At 34.3% G+C, this 13,657-nt stretch overlaps 1 protein-coding gene across 1 annotated transcript; it reads right to left on the bottom strand.

The window, feature by feature from the left end:
* Positions 1-7,780: 7,780 nt before the first annotated feature.
* On the bottom strand, positions 7,781-9,449 carry LOC111374678 (transcription factor MYB102-like). The gene is made up of 3 exons (XM_022997384.1): positions 9,033-9,449; positions 8,087-8,854; positions 7,781-7,974 (listed from the first exon to the last, which is right to left on the bottom strand). Exons 1-3 carry the CDS (start codon positions 9,302-9,304, stop codon positions 7,956-7,958), a joined length of 1,059 nt encoding a protein of 352 aa, XP_022853152.1. The 5' UTR covers positions 9,305-9,449; the 3' UTR covers positions 7,781-7,955.
* Between the last annotated feature and the right edge of the window lie 4,208 nt (positions 9,450-13,657).

Below are 13,657 nucleotides of genomic sequence, written 5' to 3'. Positions count from 1 at the left end.
CCCAATCCCCCCCACCCACCCACCCACCCACCCAAAAAAAGGGGAAAAAAAGAAAATAAATAAATAAATAAAGAGATCCAATTTTTATTTTTTGGGGTTTTGTAAGCAGGTTTATAATGTATTTTTTGTACGTAGTCATTAGTAGCTGAAGTAATTTTTTAAGACTAATAAAATAAGTTACCAAAATCTTCTTTTAACCAAAATATGATAATTGTGGCCATGCCTTCTAAAATCACAAATCACGCATGTCCTCAACTATTACAATTAATGTAAGGGAAAATTGCAGCAGAAGCCCCAAACCTTTAAAACACTTGCAGACTTTCCCCAAATCTTCGATTTGTGGTAGTCGCCACCCCTAACATTTATATACGTTGCAGTGAAGACCCTTTTGGATGGAAACCGTCCAAACGCTCGTCAGTTGACCGCCCAAATAAAAAATTGACCACTTTTAATCAAAATAGAAGAGGGTAAAATTATCCAAACACTTGAAACACCTTTTCACCTTCATTTTTACTTGTTTTTCGAATTTTTGGCGCACGACTAACGGGAATAAGAGAAGAAAGATTTGCGACGAAAGGGACAATGAACTAGTTTGAAGTTGGAGAAGTCGACGACGAAGATGTCGGACGTGCGTGCCATCTAAGGGGATCTCTACGGTAACCGGTCTATGGTACGTTTTTGCAGGTGTCGTCGTTGGAAATTATAGAGAGTAAAAATCTTGAAAACGTAGTATTTTTGAGAAACTCATATACCTGAATGTTGAGATTGTTACGAAGAAGTACTATAGCCCCTTGTCTGTAATCGATTTTATGTTTTCGTTGTTTGTGGGGAACGCAATACGTAGGGTTTTTTTAAAATTGCGTGAAATGGACAATACGAACAAAATATTGTAATGAGTAAGTTGGAACGTTTATTGTAATATTTATATTTGTTCTGATTAGCATTGTGTAATATTTCCCCTTTTCAGGAGAGAACTCCGCCTATTTCACGGTCCGCCTGAACCATGGTGGGATGATTTTCAGTAAGATGCGGAATTACGTGTATGAACATGGTAAGATTAGCTATCTTGACTACGTGGATCCAGATTTATTCAACCGATTTCTGTTAGACAATGAAATGAAAAGGCTAGGTTACAAAGAGTGTATGAGATACATCTATAGGCTTGAAAGAAAAGATTGTCAGAGGGGTCATTTTGGTTAGTTACTGATGCAGACTTCATGCATGTTGTAAAATGGGTTGGTCCTACAAGAGTTGCAGATATGTACTGTTTGACGATACAAACCGCAGTGTTGGAATTACCGTAGGATGAGAATGTACCAATTGGATGTATAGTGACTGATATGGAAACTAGTGAGATTTTGGAGAGAGTGTGTGTCAACAATGAGGATACGGAGGTTTGACAGAAATCTATGTTTGCAGTTGAGGTTTTCAATGACACGATAGAGGGTGATGATTGTTACGTGGTTGATGAATTTGAAGGGGATCAGTTATGTAAGTCAGATAGTATGGATAGCAGGGGAGACAGTGTAGTGGACAATGTGAACATAGTGAAGGCACAGGTAGGTGCAAAAGATCAGCCGGTGGAGCAAATATAGGAGACGTCAACCTCTGATATACCATGTTCAGTTGAAAATAAAGCAAGAGTAGAACTTACAAATGATCAACCTGCTGGATTCGCTTAACCATCAACAATTGGAAGTGCAACCGTTGATCAATCGTCCACATTTGAGGGTGCAATGAGATTGGAAGATTCTGTTGACACACAGTTCGAGCAACCCATATTTGAGGGTGCAACGGGATTGGAAGATCGTGTAGACACACAGTTCGAGCAACCCACGTTCGAGGGTGCAACGGGATTGAAGATCTTGGAAATGCACCTATTGAACCCTCTGTTGAAGAAGCTATTAATGCTCAGAATACTGGCACTGGGTCTTCTGGTGGTGAATTAGAGGTGGAAGAAAAGGATAATGATATTGGCTTGGAACATTTCTCCGATTCTGAATACGAACAGGGGGATGTGGAAGAGGACGACCAAGGCGAAGACACATTTTTTAGATTGAGTAAGGGATTAGACATCGGGTTGGGGAATGTAAGCAATGAGGGACATTATCAGTAGAATGTAAACGTAAATGCAGTAAATAGTGGTTCAGACTACGGGGACTCGGATGACCTGAAAAGTATGTCAAGTGGTGATAAAGCGGTTGCACAAATAACAGCAGAAAGGAAATTTGGTCTAACCTTTCAACTGACATGGTGGACCCTAAATTCCAAATTGGTTAGTGAACTGCAGACCTGTTTGAGGGCCTCAAACATTTATGTGTCATTGATTTGGGCCCCCTCATGCTTATTTTTAAAACGTTTGGGCCCCCAAACTCTTAATTGACATATGTTTGGGGCCCCAGATGCTTATTTTACGAAGATTTGGGGCCCCAGATGCTCATATTTCAAAGGTTTGGGGTCCCAGATACTCATTTGTTATATATTTGGGTTTCTGTTATTCACATATACTAATATGTTTAAAATGTTTTGCTATGCTATATAAGTATGAAGTTTGAAAATACAAAAATTTTGAGAGCGGCTATTGTACAATACTTCGTGAAGAATACAAGAGAACTGCGATAGGTGAAGAACGAACCGCATAGGAAAATAGTAAGATGTGAAGAGAATTGTCCATGACAATTGTATGTCTACAAATAGCAAGACTACAGCTTAAGGATCAACACGTTCTGGGACGAACATAGCTACACATTGTCTGGCAAAACGGTAAGGTCTATGCAGGTTTTTTGGCCAAGAAATACCTACGTAAGTTCAGGTTGGAACCGAAGTTATCCATGAACAGTTTCATGGAAACGGTGAAGGAGGACTGTATGTATGAAATATCGAAATATCAATTTTATAGAACAAGAGCAAAATGTGCAGTGGTTGTGACTGGACTTGTTGAGAAACAATACAAGATTCTTTGGGACTATAGGGAAGAGTTGAAGAAAACTAACCCTGGAAGTACTGTGCAGGTTGAGAGAATAGGAGGTGTTTTCTGAAGACTACACATGGGGGTTAATTATTGACAACAGTGGGGATTGACGGTGAGAGTTGTATGTTCCCAATTGCTTGGGCAGTCGTGGATGCAGAGAATAAAGCTAACTGGACTTGGTTTATAGAACTTTTGGTGGTGGATATAGAAATGTATAATAGTAGGGCTTGGACTTTCATATCTGATAAGCAAAAAGGATTGGTTGAAGCCCTGAATCAGTGTTGTGAAGGTGCAAAACATAGGTGCTACGCCAGAGATTTGTACAGCAATTTCACTCTCAAACATAAAGGGCTAACTCTGAAAAATTTGTTCTGGGCTACAGCCAAGTCTACAACTATACCAGAGTGGAATGCAGTTATAAATGAGATGAAGACGGTGAATAAAGAAGCCTTCTGTTGGTTTAAGGAGAAGCCTGCAGCTCAATGGACGAGATCCCATTTCCAGGAGTATACGAAGTGCGATATCTTGTTGAATAACTTGTGCGAAGCTTTCAATGCCTCCATTATTATAGTTAGGGAGAAGCCTATAATCACAATGTTGGATAAGATAAGGCATCAACAAATGACACGGATGGCTGCAAAGAGGGAGGCAGCTCAAAGGTGGGATCATACATATGGTCCAAAAATTGTAGGGATAATTGAGAAGGATAAATCAGACGCGAGGTTTATGAGGGCAGATTATGCAGGTAATCAAAAATTTGAAGTTCGCAACACAATTGGTTTGAGGTGGAGTGTGGATTTGGTGACGAAAGAATGTGTATGTAGGAAATGGCAACTGAGTGGAATTTCCTGTGCACATGCCGTTTCTGGTATGCTGTCAAGGAGAATAGACATAGATGAATTTGTAGATGAATATTACAAGAAGGAGAGATTTCTGATGGCATACAACCCCGTGATTCAGCCAATGTTAGGGCCCAAACTTTGGTCTAAATTAGGGAAACACTCATTGAAGCCACTAGTGAAGAAGAAGTAGGCAGACAGGCCTAAAAAGCTCAGAAAAAGATCTCAGACCGAACCACCCACTGGAGTTAAAATGACCCGAACAGGCATGCAAATTACGTGTAAAAGGTGTGGAGAAGCTGGACACAATATGAGAACATGCACTGCACAGACGCAGCCTACTGACACACCACAATCACAGAAGTGGAAGAGAGAGAGAGCTGCAGCTACCTTAAAGGGAAATGCACCACTGTCACAGTCACAGAAGCGGAAAGGAAAGAAGTCCAAAGCAGTGTAATCTAGATGTCATTGGATGTAGGAATGTAATTGAACTTTTTGGAATGAATTATGGAATTTTATGTTGCACCTACACTTGAAGAAGTTGTTAATTTTGTATTGGAAATCGTTGTTAAAGGGATGGGGTATTTACTATAAGCAGTTGAATAGAAAAGGGGCATTTTCCACCATTTTTTCAAAGGTATGGGACCAACAATCCACAACATGTGAAATGTTGGGGGTTTTATCTGCACTATATACCTAACATTTGGGGCTTTTACTGCAAGATTTGCCAAACGTTTGGGTGTTAATATTTGCTCAATGTTAACAGTGAACATGTACAGAACACCACAAAATTGCAATTGCATTTAAGCCTTCATTAACGTAGGGGAAGTAGGTTATACCATGAAGAAAGGATGATTACAGATCTAGCTAAAAAACTCGAAAAACCCCTACGCAGATTTAACTGCAGATCCACTTCACAAACATTCCACATACAAACCCACAAAACCAAATCTTCCATACCCCACCTCCATTCGAACGGAGTTGCCTAATTTCAGCTTCCATCTCTCGTCTCGACCTCAGAAGACCAGGTATCAGCTCCCTTGATCTCTGACACATTGGGAGATCCCACCAAAAAAAGAACGTACAGCCTTGCAGATCCATACCTCGTGGACAGGTAAGAAATCGTCTACCTGGATTCAAGTTAGTCCACGATGTCTTCATCTGGGCACGAGTTCCGCAATTGCACACTTGCATCTCCATTACTTCTACGTTCGGTTCAGGATGTTGATAGAGAGTGAGAAACTGACAACTAACAGACAATTTATTAGGGTTGTACTTGTATTCTTCATTTGAAAAGAATCAAACAAGTAAAAAAATGGCATGAAAATGTGTTTTTAAGTGTTTGGACGATTTTACCTTCCTCTATTTTGGTTAAAAGTGGTCAATTTTTTATTTGGGCAGTCGACTGACGAGCCTTCACTGCAACGTATGTAAAGGTTAGGGGTGACAGTTGCGACAAATCAAAGGTTTGAAGATTTCTACAAGTGTTTTAAAGGTTTGGGGTTTTTGCTGCAATTTTCCCTTAATGTAACTTTAAACGTTGTTGTTTATTAAAAAAATATTTTTAATCATTGCATATAATTTTTTTTTCCTTTTTTTAATAAAAGGCTCATAAAAAATTTGGCATATGGAAAAATTCACAGCCCGGGTATTAACCATGGGCCAATTCAATTTTCAGATTTTAAGTTTCAAAATTCAAAACTTGGGGGATAGATAAATAATTAGAAATATTTTATTAATTAAATATAGTAAAGCCACATTTATGCAATTAATGATAGCAGGTCATACTTATATATCACAATTTATTTATTGGTTAGATATAATTACTAAATTAATTGATCATAGATTATTTCATGATCTAAATTTTATAAGTTATAACATATTCATCGGTCACAAATTTTCAAATTAGTTGGTCACAAATTATATTCCAACCATAAATTATTGAATTTTTAGTTTACAACTAAATAGTTTATCACAAACACTCTTCATTTCACATGTCATTGTTGTCGCCGCCAACACAACAACCATTATGAACATCAATTACATCACCACTACCAACAACGTTGCCACCATCACCGCCAACAAAAACCACTCCACCCCCAAAACATGAAAAACCACCACCATGGCACCCCTGCAAATCACGTGCACATATCATGGTAGAGAGAGGGAAAGAGTGAGAGAAAATGGAGAAAGATAGTATATATGAAAATGAATTAAGGTTTGAAAATTTAATTGGGTTACATATTAATAATAAAATATTAAATTGTCACATGATTTTTTATTAAATATATCTCATATTTAATTTTTGAAGTGTGATATTTAAATATTTGCTCTAGTGTAATTTTCACTTTGGCGTAAGTCCTCAAAAATCTCAAAGCCTGGATCCGTCATTGTCTAAAGGCCAAAAACATGAACTGTTGGAATTTACCGTAATTAAATAACTGAGTTATATATGTATTTTGGATCATTGGGTCACTTAGGCGGGTAGTTGCTCAAATTCATCAAAATTCAGTGAAATTAGTTAGCTTTTTAATACCTACATTGGTTGAAATTAAGTCGTTTCTTTATCAATTAATAAAAGAACACATCTTATAATTCTGACATTTAAGTAATTAGATTCTCTTAGGGATAAATTTAGCTCTTGTTTGATTCAACTAAAAAAAATGATAAAAATTCAAGTTAAAGTCAATAATTAATTTTAATCATACGTTTCACGAGGCTCACAATTTTTATAAACTTTTCAACCATATATACCATCACGTTTATCAAAGTCTACTAAAAATATAATTTTTAGCAAAATCGAACAGTGAGTTAATTACAATTGAGAATTTTCTACACATGTATTAATTAATGTCTGAATTCAATATAATTAATCTCAATTTTCACGTGTACAAATTAACAAGATCGCCGTAGTTTAAATAGTAGTTAATGAGATGTTGTATTAGTTAATTAATTAGTTATTACTCTCAAACAGATGAACGATAATTTGGAGAATGTATATGGTAGGTGAGTTAGTTGTTTTTAAGAGTCAAGAAATAGTGCACCTAGCCAAGCTACTAAAACTAATTATCGAGTCTCTAGCTTGCTTTGCGGACAAGACTCATTTTTTTAATTAAATTGGGGTATAACCTTTAATTTTTATTGACTCATTACCGCGTTAAAAAGGTTTAGAATATAAATTTTGCATGTTAATTTTATATATAAATATATGTAGCTCATTTTAAAAGTAACCCTTTATTTATTTATTTTTTAAGTAAAAGAAGGAAAATATTCAACGAAACATATTTTTAATGGATAATTCTTATTGTACATTAGCTTGTACATAAAGGTGTCCTTATGAACACGCCGAGGCGCTTGTGGGCCTGTGTGTGGCAGGCGCCTCGACCAATGCCAAGGTGCTGGGTGTCCATTATGGACACCCTTATATACAAGTTAATGTACATGTAGCATCTTCTATTTTTAATAATAAATATTCATTTTATAATTCTGGAAAAAATAAAAGGAAACTTGTTCTTCTTGGTTGAAGCCCTTAGGATTAAGTACATGCTAAAGAGACAAGAAACATACATTTAGTAGTAAAATAAATGTTCCTGAAAAATAAGTATATTTTGTTTTTATATTTTTTAGAGACTACTCCTAAACCAGAAAATAACTTAATTAATAAAAAAAATAAAATTGTAAAACTAGTTCACATTAAACTACATTGTATAGTATTTCCGTCGTAAGTATCTATTCCACTAAAATTGGGTTGTAGCTAGGGTTTCATTAAGCCCCCTGTTTTAGTTCATTTTTTCGAATCGATTTTGTAAATAAGTCATATTTTACAATGTGTGGTTAAAATGTAGGAATTTTTTCAAAAAAAAACTGAAACGGAGAAATTTTTTCTTATCGTACGATATCGATGGACAAATACTAATGGATCTAAGCAGCATTTTTTGCAATAGTTTGAGTCGTGACCAAGCTTTCCGCTTCATCAATCACCTTGGAAGAAATAATAATATTAGTGGAATTAATGCCAACTCTTTGGCTAGATACAACATATTAGTTGGAGATTATACATTAACAGAAAACAATCAAATATTGAAGACTAAACCGAATTTTATAATCTTTCTGAATTTCTTTGTATCATCTGATAGCTGCAGCTTCTACGAGGAAGCGTCTTGGCTGCAATGAAATGATAAACACATGGAACAGACCATTAATTAGTATTTAATTAATTAAAACATTTAAAAATGTAAAGCAGCTAAGGGGAAAAAACATATAATTAATTACTTACTCTATTATTTGTTTCCAGTAGTACTTGCTTGCTTCATCATCCATAAGATCTCCCAAAGCATCAAAAGTGGTTGAGGTAGATGAGTTTAAGAATTGATCTTTTGGGCTTATGATATTGCTTTTATTAGTTTGATCATCCGTATTCACGATGAAAGGCTGCTCGAAGGAGGATGCCGGAATCGGTTCTGGAATCGAATAATTATCTCTAGTATGAAAGGAAGATGCCGATGTCCCATATTCATGATTGGTGCCATTAATGTGTACTTGAGTAGATTTTATCGACGTTTCTTCAACTTCGGGCCTGAAGATAGTTTGAGAAACGTTTAAGTTTGGGAAAGTTGATGCAGGAGCATGAGGGTACGGGGTCGAGTTACTATGTAGCAATGCTTCTAACTGTGGATCCAATATTAATGGAGTAGGATATTGTTGATGTAGTTGATCAATACTAGTACTAGTACTAGTACCAGTACCAGTATCAGCGTTTAAGAATTGCAATATGTTATCTAAGTACAATATTTTGGCAAATTCTCTAGCAGTAGTTGAATATTGGCATGCTAGAGCATTGTTAATGCATATACTGTTTGCAGCTGCAAGAAGCTGATCAGGTGGAATATTTGCAAGTGAATTGATGAGGAGATTATCAGTTCTAGGCATATGAGTAGCTGGATCAATCCCTTTTTGAAGTAGTTTCTTCTTCATATGAGTATTCCAGAAATTCTTGATTTCGTTATCGGTTCGTCCCGGTAGACGACTTGCTATGGCTGACCACCTATACACATTCACCAAGATCATATTACAACCTCTTGGTCATTTTGATTATATCATTTAAATCTTATCTTCAACACTTCCCTCATGGGTAGACGGGTTGATGATCAGACTTGAAGCGATGATGTTGAACTAATTGATCTAAACAGAATTGATTATACAAGAAGGAAATATATACGTACTTGTTTCCAAGAAGTGCGTGAAGTTCGAGGATTGTTTGTTCTTCTTCCTCGGAGAAGGTTCCTCGTTTGATATCGGGTCGTAGATAATTAGTCCACCTTAACCGGCAACTCTTTCCACACCGATTGAGTCCGGCGAGCTTCGATACCTCTTTCCAATTTCCATGTCCATACTTTTGGATGCAATCAACGAGCTTTTGATCTTCTTCCGGTGTCCATGGCCCCTTCTTTAGCCCGCTCCACTCGTCGCAGCCGCTTGTTGATGATCTTTCCATCAAATATACTACTTACCTGCAGAAATTTGATGACTTGATATGTGAGAGTGGTAATTAGTAGAACCAAAAAGAAGGTGGAAGTTAATTTACAAACCTGGATAGGGCTGTATGAAGAAAAGGTAAGATTTCGCTTTTTGTGAGAATGAGGTGAGGTTTTTATAGTACGTATATTCACATAATCAGAAGCCTCTGTTTGAATAAATTGAAATAAAATATCAAATCAATGAATTATCTTTGAATATTAATATACTTATATTTCCAGTACGGTCGTTACTACCTTATTCGACGAGGCAAATTAAATTATGTACGTACTTAGGTTGTCACCTTGGATTTTTCTCAACGAATAGAATTAATTAATTTATCGGTCTTAAAAATGATTTAAAAAAACCCTAAAGTATGAACAATTAATTAATCTTGAGTTGCAACATATTACACATTAAACAAATTAAATTTTTGCGTGCGTCTAAAGTTCAGTCAACGATGAATGATGATATGCAATATATATCTAACTATTTTTGAGACAGTTGATATTTTGATTTTAAGAAATATACTTATAAGTATGTTATAATTAAAAAAATTACTTATAAGTACGTTATACTTAAGTAAATTTGTTAATATGTTTAATTGTTCTTTGCAAAAATTATTCAAGAATAGAATTGAACCTTGCTCGATCTTCTATTCTAGGACCTCTAACTTTGGTGTCGTTTAACCAATTTTTTAACCATTAATGGAGTTTAAGCAACTCATGAAAATACTTTTTGTTCAATGAGCATTGTAAAATCAGATCCCATTAATTTGTATATTTAACTTTCCTTTGCAAATAATATTTAAAAAAAATTAGTAAGATAAATAGAATAGTTGACCATAGTTCATCTCCATTTTAAAGTACTTGTCAAAAAGGAAAAGTTAAGGTGGCGGTTGGTTTCCATTTTCATTTTCAAAACAACTTTTAGTTTTCCTCGAAAATTGCCCGTTTTCTGCGTTTTGTGCGTTTTGGCAATTTATAACTGAAAACGCTCAAAATGATAAAAAGTCGTTTTACGTTTTCAGTTATAAATTTTAACTCGTTTTCGAAAACGACAGACCAAACACATTTTCTGCGTTTTCGAAAACGAAAAACAAAAATGGTCCGAAAATGGCAAACCAACCGCACCCTAATTGTCTCGCTTTGAGAAAAGGTTTATGTAAAGGAAAAAAGATACAAGAAGCTTATCTCTCCCCATATATAATAAAATCACTATCATTGAAAGGTCTGTAACACAATTATGATACGTGCTTCATTTGTGATTACTGAAAAAAAATAGAATCTTCATGTTTAGGAAGAGCTCAAATCCTCGTTTCTAGGAAATTGATGCATAACAGTGCTTGAAAATTTAAAGGAAACGTCTCAACTAACATAGTAGAGCTTGTTGGTTTTTAGAATTGATTTGTTGAACTACCTATTAGTTTAAGTCTTTTTGTCTGTCAAAGTTTAGTGATTGTATCGATTTATTGCCAATTTACCATTGATATCATGATGAGTGCAGGAGTAATTAAGTTACATACGTTTCAAATATGAACATTGATCCTCTCTAGAAATTTTGAAGATTATGAACCAAATATGGATGTGATTAGGTGAAAAACAAATTCCTTCTTAATATTGTTCTTACAAATAGAATACCTATTTTAAATAAATGGAAAGCTTTCGATCCGTATGAATTTAAAATTAAGATTAGATGAATGTTATTTTCAGTATTTCATAAATATGTCTGAATTACCAACCAACCTAAGGAATTTCATAGGCCTAAGATTGAGCATTTGAAGTATCCTTTAGAATTTCGAAATCCCATCCAACCTCGTAGAATAAGTTTGGACCAAAAAAAAATCTTGAAAATGAAATCCCTGGAGCCAGAGCCATGCATGCAATGCAACATATGCCCTTGTTCGGTAAAATTTAAAATCTAAATTTAAATTTAAATCGAAGTCAATAATTGATTTTAACCAGATATTTATGGGTTTTACAAATTTTCAATCAAACATTTCATCAACTTCCATCAAAATCTTGTAAAAATCTTATTTCCATCCTACCAAACATGATATTACGTTGTCGTCTTTTCATATATATTAATTAAATAATTAATAGTGTACTATATTTTTTTTTTACAATCATGCTATTTGTACAATGAATTTGACAACAAATACGACAACGTATGAGTTGGTAGACTTCATGTCCATTGATTTGGAAAATTGTTTTTGAATTAATGACTAGGATCTTTACACTTTACACACTGTCAAGCTCATTATACAAATTCAAAGTACACATAGATTAATTCTTCTTTTTAACAATTTTGCTACACTCATATCATGATTGATAGCTTTGTTTACACTCATCATGATGTGGCACACAATTTGACCATTGATTTTAATAATATATAAAACAATCAATGACCTCAATTTTTACATATCATAGAATGTCATTCATGGTGTACAAAAATAAGGTAAAAGCAACTTAATTCTTTTTTCTTTTTCTTTTTTTTTAACAAACCCAAGTATTCTGTGTAAATTTCAACTTGGTTAAATCTGACCGTTATACCATAATTAATCTACGATGTTATCATTACGTAAACACGTTAGAAATGAAAATTATAAATTGAGAGTTATGATAATGTCTTAAGATTAAAAGGTTAAAAAGGCGTTTATTTTAACATATTATCGTGTCGCGCAACGATTACATGGAAGATATATTACTTTTACTGTCAATTAAATAAATTTTATTAATTTTGGATATGTCAGGTGACATGGTAACGAAATTTGAAATAAAATTAAAATTCAATGATCCAACTGAAGTTCTATAAGTCAGTTGAAAAAAATAAAAAAAAATTTAAAGTTTTAGTGCCCCTTTTCCGAAGGCTCATCATTCATGACCTGCAAAAACAAGAGTTTTGGAGCCCAGCCGTCTCCATCACCGTGCATGAAAAATGTATAAGCATGGCTTTCTTTATTAATTCAAAAGCATTCTTGATCTGGTTATGATTCTGGTTGGAAATTTCAAAACACGAATATTTTCCATCATGCACAACTCATTAATTTAATACAGCATTACTTAATTAATCTAAAGAAAACAGCTTGTTTTCCAAGAGGTTAGCATTGATTAAGTAATTTAATATAATTAGTTTTAAGAAAAATTATGATCTGACTTTGAACAAGGCAATTAGTGTTTTACTGAGATGAGAGTGATGGTCAATCAAAAGTAATTAAACAGAGTTTTACTGACCTTTTTAATTTTTTTAAATAATTTACACCCCACCCCCAACGCCCACCCCAACCCCCATTCCGGCCGTCAAATGCCTCTGTCTTATTGTGGTTATGAAGAAAAAGTTGTATATAGTTTCCCAACTCAGACCGCAGTTTGCATGGCATTTGACAATCAATGGTCACACGTGCAAAAGATGCAACTCCTCACCCAACTTGGATGGTTTGGATTTTGTTGTGTTGAGATTCGCAGGAGTTACATAATGGAGCTAAATAATAATTTATATACATATAAGGTATCAAAAAGAAAGTGGCAGTCTCTTTGTCTCTTTCTTTTTGATTGAAGAGATTCTAACCTAGTCGCATTTCACCACATCATGTTTATGTAAATCATTATGTACATATAGCGCATTTCAAATTTTGTTGTCATTTAAATTATAATGTGCTTATATGAATGCTGAAAAATCAACTTTGCGGTGGCAGATTATGGTGACACTAAACTGAAGTGTTCATAAAATGAATAATTGATCCATTATCATTGCCAAACGTTCTTTGATTTCAGTTTCTGCCCAGCATCCGAATTCGATAAAGGACTTTTCAAGGAACTACATAAGATTTTTAAAATGGTTTTCAATGTGTTGTCGATGTGTCAAAAAATATGTTAACATTTATGAATAGATGTGTCAATGTGTCGAAAAAGTATTGACAAAATTTAAAGAGATAAAAAGTTGAGAGAGCAGATTTGGAGTCGTTCGGATTGGATATAGAAGGCACTAAATATTTTTATCCCAACATTGATTAAAATGAAAATTAATTAGGAGAACTATATGCTTTACAAGTCTAGATCATAATAAATTGATTGTAATCTCCAAATATTTCATTATTCAAACCGTTAGATGGATGGATCTACCGCAACTTGACTCTTGACTTTTAAGGGGATTAATTAATGAGAAAATTAGAAGATACCATACTTTTAAGTTTTCATTATAAAAACCAAATAATAACTTTTTTTATTCTGTAATTATGTATTTTTATATGAATAAATAATTTTTTATATTTATTTTATTTTATCCTGAATTTCGTTAATTAGGATAATGTATATTTAATTATTATTTTTTGAAT

This window comes from Olea europaea, unplaced genomic scaffold (genome assembly GCF_002742605.1).
Source record: "Olea europaea var. sylvestris unplaced genomic scaffold, O_europaea_v1 scaffold1276, whole genome shotgun sequence".
Classification (NCBI taxonomy): Eukaryota; Viridiplantae; Streptophyta; class Magnoliopsida; order Lamiales; family Oleaceae; genus Olea; species Olea europaea.
This window is presented reverse-complemented; position numbering and strand designations above follow the sequence as displayed.

Coding starts and splice junctions, on each gene's coding strand:
- LOC111374678 (XM_022997384.1), bottom strand. CDS start 9,304: ATGGAAAGATCATCAACAAGCGGCTGCGACGAGTGGAGCGGGCTAAAG. Junction 8,855..9,032: donor CACGCACTTCTTGGAAACAA/GTACGTATATAT, acceptor GAATGTGTATAG/GTGGTCAGCCATAGCAAGTC.